This window comes from Pelobates fuscus, chromosome 11 (assembly GCF_036172605.1).
Source record: "Pelobates fuscus isolate aPelFus1 chromosome 11, aPelFus1.pri, whole genome shotgun sequence".
In the NCBI taxonomy this organism is placed as follows: domain Eukaryota; kingdom Metazoa; phylum Chordata; class Amphibia; order Anura; family Pelobatidae; genus Pelobates; species Pelobates fuscus.
The window spans coordinates 85,186,892-85,200,809 of NC_086327.1; the positions used below are offsets into that span (position 1 = coordinate 85,186,892).

At 44.1% G+C, this 13,918-nt stretch overlaps 2 protein-coding genes across 2 annotated transcripts in view; both read left to right on the top strand.

The window, feature by feature from the left end:
• The window catches only part of ZBTB45 (zinc finger and BTB domain containing 45), a 191,584-nt gene extending 179,578 nt beyond the window's left edge, over positions 1–12,006 (top strand). The window contains exon 4 of the transcript XR_010085968.1: positions 11,995–12,006. The gene's annotated coding sequence lies outside the window, so the exon portion shown is untranslated. The remainder of the gene's footprint in view (positions 1–11,994) is intronic.
• Positions 7,817–8,752, top strand: LOC134576899 (olfactory receptor 5V1-like). Its single transcript, XM_063435576.1, has one exon. It carries the CDS (start codon positions 7,817–7,819, stop codon positions 8,750–8,752), a length of 936 nt encoding a protein of 311 aa, XP_063291646.1.
• Positions 12,007–13,918: the final 1,912 nt, after the last annotated feature.

A 13,918-nucleotide genomic window follows, 5' to 3' on the forward strand; every position in this document is an offset into this window, starting at 1 on the left:
ATGAAATCACCCAATTTCTAGATAGAGCGCCTTTAGCAAGCCTAACACAAGCACAGTGTACTCAACTAAAACGCCCATTCACAGAAGAAGTGGAAACCGCAATCAAATCTCTACCCAAACATAAGGCCCCTGGACCCGATGGGTTATCCAACTACTATTACATGGCCAAACAACTGATCGCGCCCCTCACCAAATTAGTTAATCACATAAAAGAAGTTGGTACTCTGCCCAAAGAAATGCTGGAGGCACATATCGTAACACTACCTAAACTCAACAAACCGCCCACGCACTGCGCAAACTTACGCCCAATTTCCCTTTTGAATGCAGACACTAAACTATACGCCAAGCTCATAGCATCCCGACTCAAAAAAATCCTTCCAGACCTCGTCTCGGAAGAGCAAGCAGGCTTTGTCCAAGGCCAGCAAGTAGGGGACAACACCAGACACTTCCTGAACTTGGTAGAATGGGCTAATGCCTCACACCAAGCTGGATTGTTACTGGCGCTAGATGCTGAAAAGGCATTTGACCGCCTGCACTGGACATATATGCAACACACACTCACCAGAATGGGGTTTCCACAGGCTTTCAGGTCCAGCATGATGGCACTGTACCAAGACCCATCAGCAAAAGTGTTTAGCACAGGCTTCATATCTCATAGGCTTGACATACGCAATGGCACCCGGCAGGGTTGCACCCTTTCCCCTCTCATTTTTATACTATGCTTAGAACCACTGATAAGGATAGTGAAACAGGACCCCAACATACATGGGCTGAATACCCCGGGAGGCACCAAAAAACTGGCTTTGTTTGCAGACTACATACTGCTGTTCGTCACCAAACCAGAGTCTTCACTACCCTCACTTATGAGTCTGCTGACAAGATACGGAAACGTATCGTACTATAAGAAAAACTTAACCAAAACGCAGGCTTTGCCAATTAACCTACCAATAGCTGTGCTGGACAGATTAAAAGCACAACACCCCTTCGAGTGGCGCACAACCTCTCTCCAATACCTAGGCGTGAAGCTCGTCGAATCCCCTCATAAGGTGACCAAAGAAAATCATTACCCTATGCTCACAAAAATCAAGACTACCCTTGAAAAATGGGAGGGCATGGAAACATCTTGGCTAGGTCGCATCAACCTTCTCAAAATGATGGTATTACCACATATCTTATATTTATTTAGAACACTGCCCATATCCCTTCCGAACTCTCTGCTCAAAAAATTCCAAAGCACGGTCAATGCACACATTTGGAAGAGAAAGCCCCCGAGAGTAGCCAAAGGGTGTCTGGGGCTCCCCTACACAAAAGGAGGGTTAGGAATGCCGGATATAACGGCATATTACAGGGCATCCTTGCTAACACAAGAAATACGGCTTCTTAGGAATTATAATTCCCCCCGCACCCCACTGTGGTTATCACTAGAGAATGAGTGCCTGGACACACATGACACAGCTCATTACTTGTGGACGTGTTCACTGCCTCGAACCCCCGTAGGCTGGACTCTACGATGCTCGAAAACCATGCTGCTAGCATGGAAAGCCTGGAGTTCCATGGTAGTGGACACGCCACGACTCTTTACAGAAGCACCAATAACAACACTAGCAGCATACTCCCCGGGATAACAGATGGGGAAGTGGTTGAACAAAGGTATGAGACTAGTCAAGGACTTATTGAAGGGAGACGAGGTGTAACCATTCCCTGATTTAAAGGAAGAGTTTGGCCTAGATCCTAGGGACCTATATCTCTATCTAAGAGTTAAAAACATAATACAAACACGTAGTACACATACAGTCGCTAGCAACAAAACCTCGACACTGAAACCAAGCCTTTTATCACTGTGCAAACTCACAAAGCCTCTCTCCTTGTGTTATAATGCAATCATCAGAGATGCTATCCCAGGTAAAATGCAGTATATGGGTATAGGATCAGCGCTGTGTGATCTATTGGGAGCTAAAAACAGAAGAGAAGCTGCAACCTATAGGTATGAGGTTCCCTCTAATGTCCTCAAGAAAGAAAAGGCAGAAATACAATAATAGGTCGCGCTATACAGAAAAGTGAAAATGAATATAATTAATCACATATGGTAAAAGCGTAAATATAGAATAAAAATAAAAATATATACGTATAATAGTCCCAATACTTTGTAGGCTTCTTATGGGTTCCAGTAGGCTTGTAGAGGCTTAGGTATGTAGTGTTTTCAATGAGAAGCTGGATCCTCTATTTTTTGGGGACTCCACTTTCCCCCCTCCTTTTCTTTTCTGTATCCCTCCCCCTCCCCAGGTTGATAAAATTAGAGTAAAACATGATATGTTGCAGTAGGCACCACATTGGAAACCGGTGAACGACCGAACTTGTACAGGCCATAGAAATGGCAATGTGAGTGTTGAAAGCGTAAATAGTCATGTCAGAGAAATGTAATATGCAAAATGTAATATGTGGTGTATCTATGAATATAAATATGAATACGAATCAATATAAACGATAAATGGAAAAAATAACTCAGTTATGAGTGGAATGGGGTAAGCATTACGGACAGTGATCCTATTAAGACCTTTGCAATCAATACAGGGTCTCAAATCACCCTCTTTCTTAGATTCGAAGACGAATCCTGCACTTGCAGGGAATGACGATCTCCTAATGAATCCTTTCTTTAAGGATTTCTATATGTATTTCTCTATAATTCTATTCTCTTTTTCCTACATTGGGTAGCATAGTACCAGACAACAAGCTTATGGCACAATCATGTGCGATGAGGAGGTGCCTATCAGCCTCCTTTTTTTCAAATACTTCAGCAAGATCAGCATATTGCATAGGTATAGAAGTCGATAAAGGAGAGGCAGTAGGTAAATTAATTGTGCAAATAGGACGTACCTGTTCAAGACAATTAGAATAACATTCCTTCCCCCAGGATAATATATCTGAATTTACCCAATCAATAACAAGGTTGTGTTTCATCAACCAGGCGAAACCTAGAATGATGGGACAAGCAGGGGAATGCAATATCTGAAACATTTATTTTTCTTTGTGCACCAACCCCACAGACATACACAATTACTGGGTTTCATGTGTGACAAGAGGTTTGTCTAATGGTCTACCATCTATGGCCTCAACGGCCAAGGGTGTAGCCTTTTGGATCAGAGACAAGGCAGCAGAGTTGGCAAATTCCTGGTCTATTAAATTGTCCGCTGCACCTGAATCGGTCAAGGCATCAGTGGTGATGGTGCTACCATTGACATAAAGTATGACTGGTATAGTTAGTCTAGTTGTTAAATTAGAAGAGGATAATGTCATAACACCCAAGGCCGACCCCTGACTAGGCCTTAGGTGCTGGAGTTTTCCTGGACGGCTAGGACATTTCTTTCTTAAATGCCCTCTTTTACCACAATAAAGGCATAAGCCCTCCTTTTGTCTATGGGATTTCTCAGCCTCTGTTAACTTAGTGGCACCTAATTGCATTGGGTTCTGGTGGTGGAGGCGGAGGTGGTAAGGCGAGCAAGGCTGTAGACGGCAAACTGGGGACTGGATAGGAGTATAACCTTCTTTCAGTCTCTCTATGAGTGTGTCTCTCCCTTATCTATGACAATCCAAAAATCTATAAGATCCTCAAGCAAGATAGGCAATTCTCTAGATGCTACCTCATCTAAGATATATCCAGCTAAATCCTCCTGGAAAGTGGATACTAGTAAGTCATTTTTCCATACAACCTCTGATTCCAAAGTACGGAACTCAATAGCAAAATCTGCTATAGATCTAGATCCATGCTTAATCCTCATCAAAGATTTGCCTGCAGAACTGACTCTACCAGGCATGTCAAATGTCCTCTTAAAAGCTCAGAGGAACTCAGCATAAGAACAAGAAATAGAGGAACTAGATTCCCAAATAGTATTGGCCCATGCCAAGTCTCTATTCGACAGGTGGTTTATCAGAAACGCTATCTTAGACCTATCGTTAGGATAGCATTGTCCTGTGCGTCAAGCTGTAAGTGAGTAGTACACATTAGGATGGTTTGCAAGGCCTGGGCAAATTGATCCACAATTGGCCAACTGTTGCGATATGTCTGTAGGTTCCATAAATAAGTCCTTGTTGTAATGTCAGGAATCCGGGAACCAGAACACACAGACAGAATCACAAGCATGAATATATGTCATACCGGTCCTTAGAATGGCCGGGTATACAAATAAGCAGAGTCAGAATACAAGCCGAGGTCAGAGGATTACAGAGGTAACAAATAATGATTAAACATGCCAAGGTCAAAGGATTAGAGAAAGCAGGATAAACGAGAGACAAAAGCCAGTAAAGGTACCAAACGACTAAACAGAAGGAACGCCCTATTGGACTACAAAGAAACCACAACAAGGCAACAAGGAATGGGAGAAATAAGCATAAATAGGCATCACTTACTTCTGATTGTTCAAATTCCACTTGGAATTGACCACTATTTGTGGAAGGTACTTGACCTTCCTAATCTGACATCTGATGTAATTTTTAGACCGAATTCCGCGTTCAGTTCGGCAAACGCCGAATTTGGTAGTTCATTTGGGCGAAAACTTAAACACGCTGCATGCATGCGTGCAGCATCAGATGGAATGCCGGTGGGGATCGCATGCAGAAGCTTGACACCACCTCCCTATGTCCACACTCCAGGCAGAGAAGCACCCTTTTACCAACATGGGAGCCATTTCTTTTGGCCATGAAAGACAGAATTGCACCAGCGGGAGAGGCATGCAAACCAGCTGGAACTTCCATCTGGCCAGAGGTACACCTTTCAACAACAACCTCACCTACACCAAGAAACCCTATTTAATTGGACGGAAGGCAAAGGAGGTGGAGAGCTAACAAAAACTGTTAGAACCCCCTATTTATGATGATCGACACTTGCTCGACAACAGCCTGGAACTCTGCATTGGATTGGAGGTAGAATAGAGCAGAATACAAATGGAGGAAGTCTTGCACCAAGACAAATGAATGAAACAATCTTATAGCTCTGTCCTATCCCTTGCCAATCAAGAATATTTTACCTAATCAGCAACTATCCTCGTATCTTGAAATGCCTTTCCAATATCTTATTACTAACCCCTTACTTTGCCCTGTTGCAATCACTCCTCACACTAATCTCACGGTCAACGACTTTGCATATTACTTGATTGACAAGCTCAACCAAACTAAAAATGGCATCTACCCTTAAACCCTTAAACTGGATGATGTCCAGGTTTCTAAAATTCAGTATTTCCAAATCTGAACTTCTTATCTTTCCTTCTTGAAATATTTCAACTGCATCTTCTATTTTGTAGCAGGTCAATGAAACACCCATTATCCAACCCTTCAAGCTTGGTGCCATGATGTTACTTTAGATTTGGGTCTCTTCTTTACACCCTACATATTCAGTCTGTCTCCAAATTATGTAACTTCCATCTTAACAAATCTTTTTCTTAACCTTGTTTACTTCCCAATACACATTTCAGCCTCTCTCTTCTGTTGTCTTCACTCAAACATGCAATTGCCAATCTCATAATAAAATGTTCTCAATGATTACTCTATTTCAGTTCTCCTCAACCTTTCAACCATTCACTTCTTCAAACCTTTGAAACCTTGTCCTTCCCAACACTGATTTTCTTGATTCTCATTCTACCTTTCCCAACACTCATTTAGAATTTGTATATGCTGACATCACTCAAATTTACCTATCCTCCTCTACCATCTGCCCTCCCCTTATTGCCCTTCTACCGATCTTAAACTGGATGATGTCCAGGTTTCTAAAATTCAGTATTTCCAAATCTGAACTTCTTAAATTTCCTTCTTGAAATATTTCAACTGCATCTTCTATTTTGTAGCAGGTCAATGAAACACCCATTATCCAACCCTTCAAGCTTGGTGCCATGATGTTACTTTAGATTTGGGTCTCTTCTTTACACCCTACATATTCAGTCTGTCTCCAAATTATGTAACTTCCATCTTAACACATTTTATGTATATAATCCAATCTAAAGCAAAATGCTGTTAGAACACTTGTCCATGGACTCATCATTTAATGCCATGAATATTGGAACTTACTTCTCATTGGCCTTCCCAGTACCTGCATTGCCCACTACAGTACGCCATGAATGCTGTACTATCTTCCTTTCCCACCACTAATCTCACAGCCCTCACCAACTTTGCCAGTCCTTAAATTGGCTTCCTGTACCCTTCAGATCCAATTCACATGACTTATGTTAACATACAAAGTCTTTATGACAATCCATCTCTCATTACATATCCTCTTTTATTCAGAAATACAAACCAACTCAATTAGTTTCATTTGCCAAATTATCTCTTTCTATTTATCCCATAGATAACCTCTCTTATTACAATAGTCTACCTGTCCTTCCACTATAACCTGTACTTTCACAGTCCACTTCACTCTCTCTCACCTTACACTATATGGTTTGCCCACACTCCACTTTTACATGGTTAACTAGAGACAGACCACACCCATAAACATTTGCTTTCCCCTGACATCCTATTCTTCCCCTTGCGTTCCTTTACACCACTTCCTCCAATACTGTAAGCACATTTTAGCAGGGCTATGGGTGTAGGGCCTTCTTCACTTCTCGTGTCTGTTAACTTTATTTTGTCTGCCAATTACTTGCTGCCATATCTCTCCACTAAAAATATGGTAACACTCTCTATAAAATAAAAATGATAATAATTACCATTATAATGTTGGTTTTAAACGAATTACTGACTTGAGCATTTTATTGTATTCATTATATTCTACTGTTTCAGAATCCCCCGGCATGAAATCAATGTCTCTGAGGACTTTAAGATGGTTTGAGCATGTCTATATAAACAAGGTAACTCATTTTCTCAGCAGAGAATATGAATGTAGATAGGACATATGAACTAAAATGTGTTCTATGGTATGTAGTCATGACTAATTTATCAACATTACCATTTTTTTCCTTTTAATCAGTGCTTTTGCTTAATGGCATAAGTGTAACTTTGCTATAGTAGCAGAAAAATGGAGAACCCACTTTTGTCACCATTACATTATGTAAGGTTAGTGTAATATATAATTTGAAATACATTGTTCATATTAAGCTATAAAAGACTTGGAAAAAAACAGCAGGCTGTAATGGTTATGGTACTTGGAAGAGAATCATTTGAGAAAATTTAATTCATGTTGAGATGCACATCATACTATTGGTGATCTCTGAACGATTTTTTTGGATGTGTTGAGAAATAGCACAGAGACTTTCGATTTTCATGGAAAATAACAAGAGGTATAAAACATTTTTTCACATACATTACACATATTCACACTTATCTTGAAAAATGCATAACCCTCTTTAAATATAATATAAATCTGTTTTTTTTAAAGTTAGCTACAGCTGTCTTCTTCACTATGCATATTAAAATCCCAACTACCTTACTATGGTTTTAAAATCCAGTAATTTGAAACTCCTAATTAGAACTCCTTATTGGTTTGTTAAAGAAAACAGATACATAATTTTGTACTTTTTGTTTTCTGACTACAGTAAAGTCCTGTTGATTTTTTTTTCCAGTTACACTTAAAACATTGCCATTTTTAAAAGGAAAGGGATTTAATATGTCCAGCCATCAAATTTTCTGAAAGCCCCCACTTGTATTGCATCACAACAAAAATATTGAGACATTGAAACTTTGTCATATCCACCATTGTTCAAATATTGTTGCTATCTCAAAGACAGACCCACGCAGTACTGAATAAAGAATGCCTAAGTAAGAGTAAGTGCCTTATGCTAAATTACTAATTAATTCTGAAATTTACATATGCAATTTTCTTGTTGCTAATTTGATGGAAGTAAAAAATCAAAGTACCTCAAGTGATTTTATCCTTTTAGGGTTTTCGGAGGGACATGTGATGCTGTCAGTTTTAATAGCTTTGACATATATAACAATTTTAATGGGGAATTTTGCCATCATTAGCATTATTCGGATTGATTGCCATCTACAGACCCCAATGTATTTCTTTCTCAGTTTTCTATCTATATTAGACATAGGTTACTCTACAGTCACTCTTCCTGCCATGTTCTTCAATTTTGTAACAAACAATAGAAAAATCTCATTCGGCATGTGTTTCACTCAGCTGTATTTCTTTGTCTATTTTGGAGGGTCAGAATGCCTTTTGTTAGCAGCTATGGCCTATGATCGATATGTGGCAATATGTAACCCTCTGCGATATTTAGTGTTTATGAACAAGAAATTCTGCTCTTATCTTGTCCTGGGATGTTGCTCCAGTGGATTCATGAACTCAATTCTTCATACCTCAATGTCATTGCAACTCAACTTTTGTGAAGATAGAAATTTGAATAATTTCTTTTGTGATGTTCCTCCATTGCTGAACATTTATTGCACAAATACACAGAAAAGCTATTTTTTATTGTATATTGTCAGTGTTTTCCTAGCGATAACTCCATTTATGTGTGTCACAGCCTCTTATACACGTATCATTGCCACAATCTTCAAGATTCCATCTTCTGCAGGAAGACAGAAAGCCTTCTCTACTTGTTCTTCTCATGTCATCATTGTTACGATTTTCTATGCAACAGGGTTTTTAAATTATATTGGCCCTGCTCCTAGAGGTACATTTGAATTTATGATATTATCACCCTTGCTGTACAGTTTTCTGACACCTTTGTTTAATCCAGTTATCTATTGCTTTAGAAATAAGGAGGTTAAAAGGGCCTTCAACAAGCTCCTTTCAAAATATATATTTAAAGGAGCACTATAATGTTAGGAATGAGAACATTCCTAATATTTAGAGTTTTTTCTCTCTATTGAGATTTAGAGCTCCCATTTAATTCAGTAAAATAAAGACTTTTTACCTACCTTTAGTACCTTGGTGCTCCTATCTTCCTGTGGCTGCCACTCCTTCTCTGGCTGAGATCAAAGAGTCCTGCAAACTTTGCAGGACAACACCAGGGAGGTCCTCTGTATGAGTGACAGCCACTAGAAGGGACCTCTTTGAGTGTTTAGCCTGCAAGCACAGGCTGTTTACACCAGAACCACTACATTAAGCTGTAGTGCTTCAGGTCCTCAGTGTGTCCCTTTAAATAAACATACACATTTATGATATGGAATTGCATGACAATGTGTACAGAAACAGAAAGCTAAATAACAATAAAAATTGAGGGTCTTCCTCAACGTTTGATACTTTTCAACTAAAATTATTATTTTTGCTTGATTTTTTAATAGGCATTTAAAAGCATTGAATTTGTTGGCTTGTTTGTGGATTTTATGAAACAACTAAAGAACGTCAAGAAAAACCTCAACTTATCTCACCCTCTCTGATTTATATTTCTATTCCATATTATATTTTTGTCTATCTTCCCCCTGCACTCTCTCTTAGATTCTCTGACCCTTGTGTAAATCTATATGACCCTTACAATTGTGCCTGTCCACATGCCCTATACCCCTTGTATATTTATGCACACCTCTCTACCCCTTGTGTTCCAACCTCTACCACTATTGTTGTTTTTTTTAACCTACAATCCTACCCTTGTGTCTCTCTCTTTGCCCAGCAGTCCTCTACCCTTGTGCACATTTCCTGTCTACCTCCTGTGTCTCTACCCTTTCCAATAAAATCTAGTGTCCTTACTGTAACGAACACTCCCAAAATGCTAGAGGCTTAAGTGATTATAGCCCGTTCGCATAATATGCAAGTTCATACTCTTCCGAAAAGTCGTGAGAACAAATAAATCACTTCTTCGTTCGCATACCCTAACATCAGTCAAGACTTGATGAAGGGTACAACAGAAATGTTTTATTCTGGCCAAATGGCCCACTTTTGTACACAGACTCTCAGCATTGAGTCTCAAGCAAAGACATAATAAACCACGCTGAAAACACGCCTCGGAGTCTCTGTGTTTGGGAGATTTAGTGTACTTTGCTTAAACTAATTATCTGCCAGGCACAGGAGTTAAAAAAACCTAAAACATAAAATACCCCAAAATACATATAACATACATAGGAACCCCCACAAACATTATATCCACGGATAGCCTGGATCGGAGCGCCCAACATATCGAAATAGCACTTAGATCTCACGAACAAAGCCGAATTGCCACAGGGGTAAAGTTTTGACCAACCGCACACATGGCGTCTGCCCAAATCAGTTCCAGAGAATGCAGCCGCGAGCCGTGGACCAGTTATGCGAAGTAGCCCGGCCTCCATGGCCCCCACGCACACCAGGGCCGGAAACCTGGTGGCCGTGAATACTCCAGGGGCTATGGGGAGGAACATGACCCCTTTGGTAGGCTCGCGGGCCGGGCCCTGCCTGCTTCTGCTGCACCAGCCTTCACTTCCTCACGGGCCGGGCACCTTGCTGCCACAAGGTCTCTCACCTCCAGGACGTTGCGGCTGTACGACGGATCGCGGCCGCCCCCCCTGCTTCTCCCTTGGTCTTTAGCTGGACAGGGGCCTTTGCGGCCTATGAAGAAGATGTCTCCAGCCCCAGTATCCTCAGCAAGGCAGTCCGCTAGGAGGGTGAGTAGTCCGCAGGTTGGCAGGGGGGTTTCTGTTATATCTGGGGGTTTGGGTGGCAGGGGGTCGGCTAGTTAGTATGACAGCCCCCCTCCTTCCCCTCTTGCTTCCCCTCTGCCTCCCCTGGGCCTATACCTACCAGGCCTCCTTCCAGCTCCTCTGTGGATGGGCCTTTGTCTGCTGGGGTGGGTGGGCTGGGATCTCACTAACCTTTGCTGTCTTCACAGGTCCTTTGCTTCCTACCTGGTCTTCCAACACTGGGACTTGCACAGTCCTTCCTGTGGTTGTGATTCCCGTGGAGCTGGCTCCACCTGGGGGCCCTGGCTCGGTTTCCCTGTTACCTACATTTCCTTTGTCTGTTGGTGAGTATTCCAGCAGGGTGGGGGTGGGCCTTGGGGGCGCAAGCCATGGGAGGTCTCAAGACTGGGGTGACTTTGTTAGGAGTATGTGGGGTTTTCTGGATACCTGGGAAAGTAACACTCGCGCTGAACCACCTTTGCCATCTTCTGTGGATGGCCAGATTCAGACTAGTTGGATGGGTGAGCCTCCTGTGGTCTCTATGTCGACCCCATCCCCTGGGAAAGGGGCCTCGCCGAACCCAGCTCCCACTCCGCTAGTTTTGTTGCCTGAGGTTCCTGTAATAGCGGCTGTGGATCCTGTGGTGGCGCCAACCACCACTTGCGAGGTGGCCCCGGCCGCCCATGGGGCGGCTAACATGTGAAAAAGGGGAAGCCTTGGGAACTAAGGGCGAGGATGCCAGTGGACGTCGTAGTGATGCGCCCCTGGCTAAGCCTTTCTAAGAAGAGGAAGACGGCCGGCTTGCTGCTTGAGGGTTTAGGGGTAGGGTTTTGGATCCCTCACCGAGAACGGGTGGTGATCCCAGCTTGTCGTAACCTTAGGTCGGTGAGGGATCATCCGGCGGTGGTATGGTAGATGTAAGCAAAAGCACTGGAATGCATGGCGGGCCCCTTTCGTGAGCCGCCATTCCCAAATCTCCGGTTTCACCCCTGGGCGTTGTGCCCAAGAAGGAGCCGGAAAAATGTAGATTTCCTTATCATTTGTCGCATCCTCATGGGGGTTCGGTGAATGATGACATCGCAGCGGAGCTATGCTGGGTGTCATACGCCTCGTTTGATGCGGTAGTAAGGATGGTGAGAGCTGCGGGCCTGGCGGCACTGATGGAGTCAGCGTTTCGGCTCCTCCCGGTTCACCCGGAGTGTCATCTATGTGGATATGTCCCTACCGATGGGATGTGCAATTTCGTGTTTTTATTTTGAATGCTTCAGTTCCTTTTTGGAGTGGGTGGTGAGAGTGGAGTCGGGTCACGTTCTTTATTACCTGGATGATTTCTTGTGTGTGGGTCCTGCCCAGTCACTGGTGTGTGCCCAGGTCCTGCAATCTGTTGTGGACATAGCATGTTCCTTCGGGGTCCCGTTGGCCCCCGACAAAACGGTGGGCCCCACAATGTGTTTGAGCTTTCTCGGGATCGAGATTGACTCGGTGCATGGCGAATGCAGCCTGACCTTGGAAAAGGTGTGGGATATGCGAGGGGCGGTTGAGGAGGCGAAGGGCCTTCGTAAAATCACACTGCAAAGGTTGCAATCGCTCTTAGGCAAATTGAACTTTGCATGCCGGATTATGCCTATGGGCAGGGTGTCCATTCGCCATTTGGCTACGGCTATGGCTGGGATTACGAAGCCACACAACTTTGTGCGCCTTACTCAGGCCCTGCTGGCAGCTGCCAGACATTCCAAATTCAGTGCTCCATCTGTTCACAAATACGGCTTGGTCGGTGGGGTTTGGTGCCATACTTGGTATGCATTGGTGCGCGGAGACCTGGCCGGAGACATGGCATTCTTCAAGTCTGACAAGGAACCTAGCATTTCTGGAGCTGTTCCCGATTGTTGTGGCAGTTCATCTGTGGGGGACAGTCCTTCTGGATTGGCAGGTCATATTCCATTGCGACAATCTGGGGGTGGTTTTGGCCATTAACAACCCCTCCAGTGGTCCGGCTGTTGCGGTATCTGGTATTGAGCTGCTTGTCTAGTCGAGTCTAGTCAAACTGTGCACATTCCAGACGTGAAGAATATCACAGCAGATGCTCTTTCTCGTTCGCAGTGGCAGGCTTTTTGGGTGGCCGCACCAGAAGCAGATGCGGAACGTGTCCCTTGCCCGGTGGAACTGTGGTCCCTTGGCCTGAACGATGAGTGCGTGGATTCGGTCATCGGTATCGGATGCAACTTTGTCCCAGTATGGTAAGGCGTGGGGAGACTGATTGGCCATGGAACGGGAGTTCGGGGGCTTTGGCTCAGTCGAGGACTGGGTACAGGGTCTATTGAGCCTGCTCTGGTTTTGGGAGGCCAAGGAGTGCTCACCAGCGTCAGTTTCGGGCAAATTGTCGGGTCTCAGCTTTTGGTTCAAGTTGACCAGGGTGCCAGATGTCACCAAGGACTGCCTGGTCACCTTGGTTATGAGGGGTTGACGAAGAGGGCCTCGGTCTATCGGAGTTTGAGGTAATGTTGTTTAGGGTGGCCTTTACGTTTGCCTTTTTCGGGGCTCTAAGGATCGGGAAATTGGTGAGCCCCAGTAAGCGAGTGCCGGGGGGGGGGGATTCTATTGCGGATGTATCAAGCGCGGAGGGGGTGATTAGGTTCCTCTTGCATCACTCAAAAAAACGATGTATGCGGCCGTGGGGTTTGGGTCACCATTCGGGCAATCGCGGGGTCGGGGTTATGCCCGTGCTTCCAAGGTTATTGTTCAGTTCGCCCACAGGTTACGGGCCCTCTGTTGATTCACAGGGATGGGAGTTATCTGTCTAGATTCCAATTCAATAGGGTCTTTCATATTGCGCTGGAGCAGCTGGGCATTCTGGGTAGGGACTTTGGGAGTCACTCCTTCCGGATCGGGGCAGCGACTGAAGCTTCTTGTCTGGGTTTTTCCGAACAGGCTATTCAGAGGATTGGTAGATGGGGGAGGTTTAGGTCCTATGTGCGCCCTACCAGGCTGATTGCTTTTTCCCCTGCGTTCTCTCCACAGGGTCCGGCCGAAGGGTCTGGTTAATCGGCCATTCCTACGTTTATTGGGCCCATCTAAGGGCGGGGGTATGACCTGGAGGGACTCGTCTCGGCCTTTCCGTGGAGTTGGCGGAAGTCCAATGGTTTGGAATTCGGGGCATGCGATGGGGCCAGCTACTTCTGGAAATTGTACAGCTTTTTAATCTCTTGGGGGCCCTGGAAATCTTGGTCATACACCTCGGGGGCAATTATCTGGGAGCGCTGCCAGCGTGGGGCCTGGGCGATTTAATTAAGCAGGATTTAGCACGCTTGCTGGTTCTATGCCCATGGGTCTGTGTGGTTTGGTCTGAGAAGGTGGCCCGTAACTTTTGGAAGTGCGCGTGTGATCAATGTGCCATTGA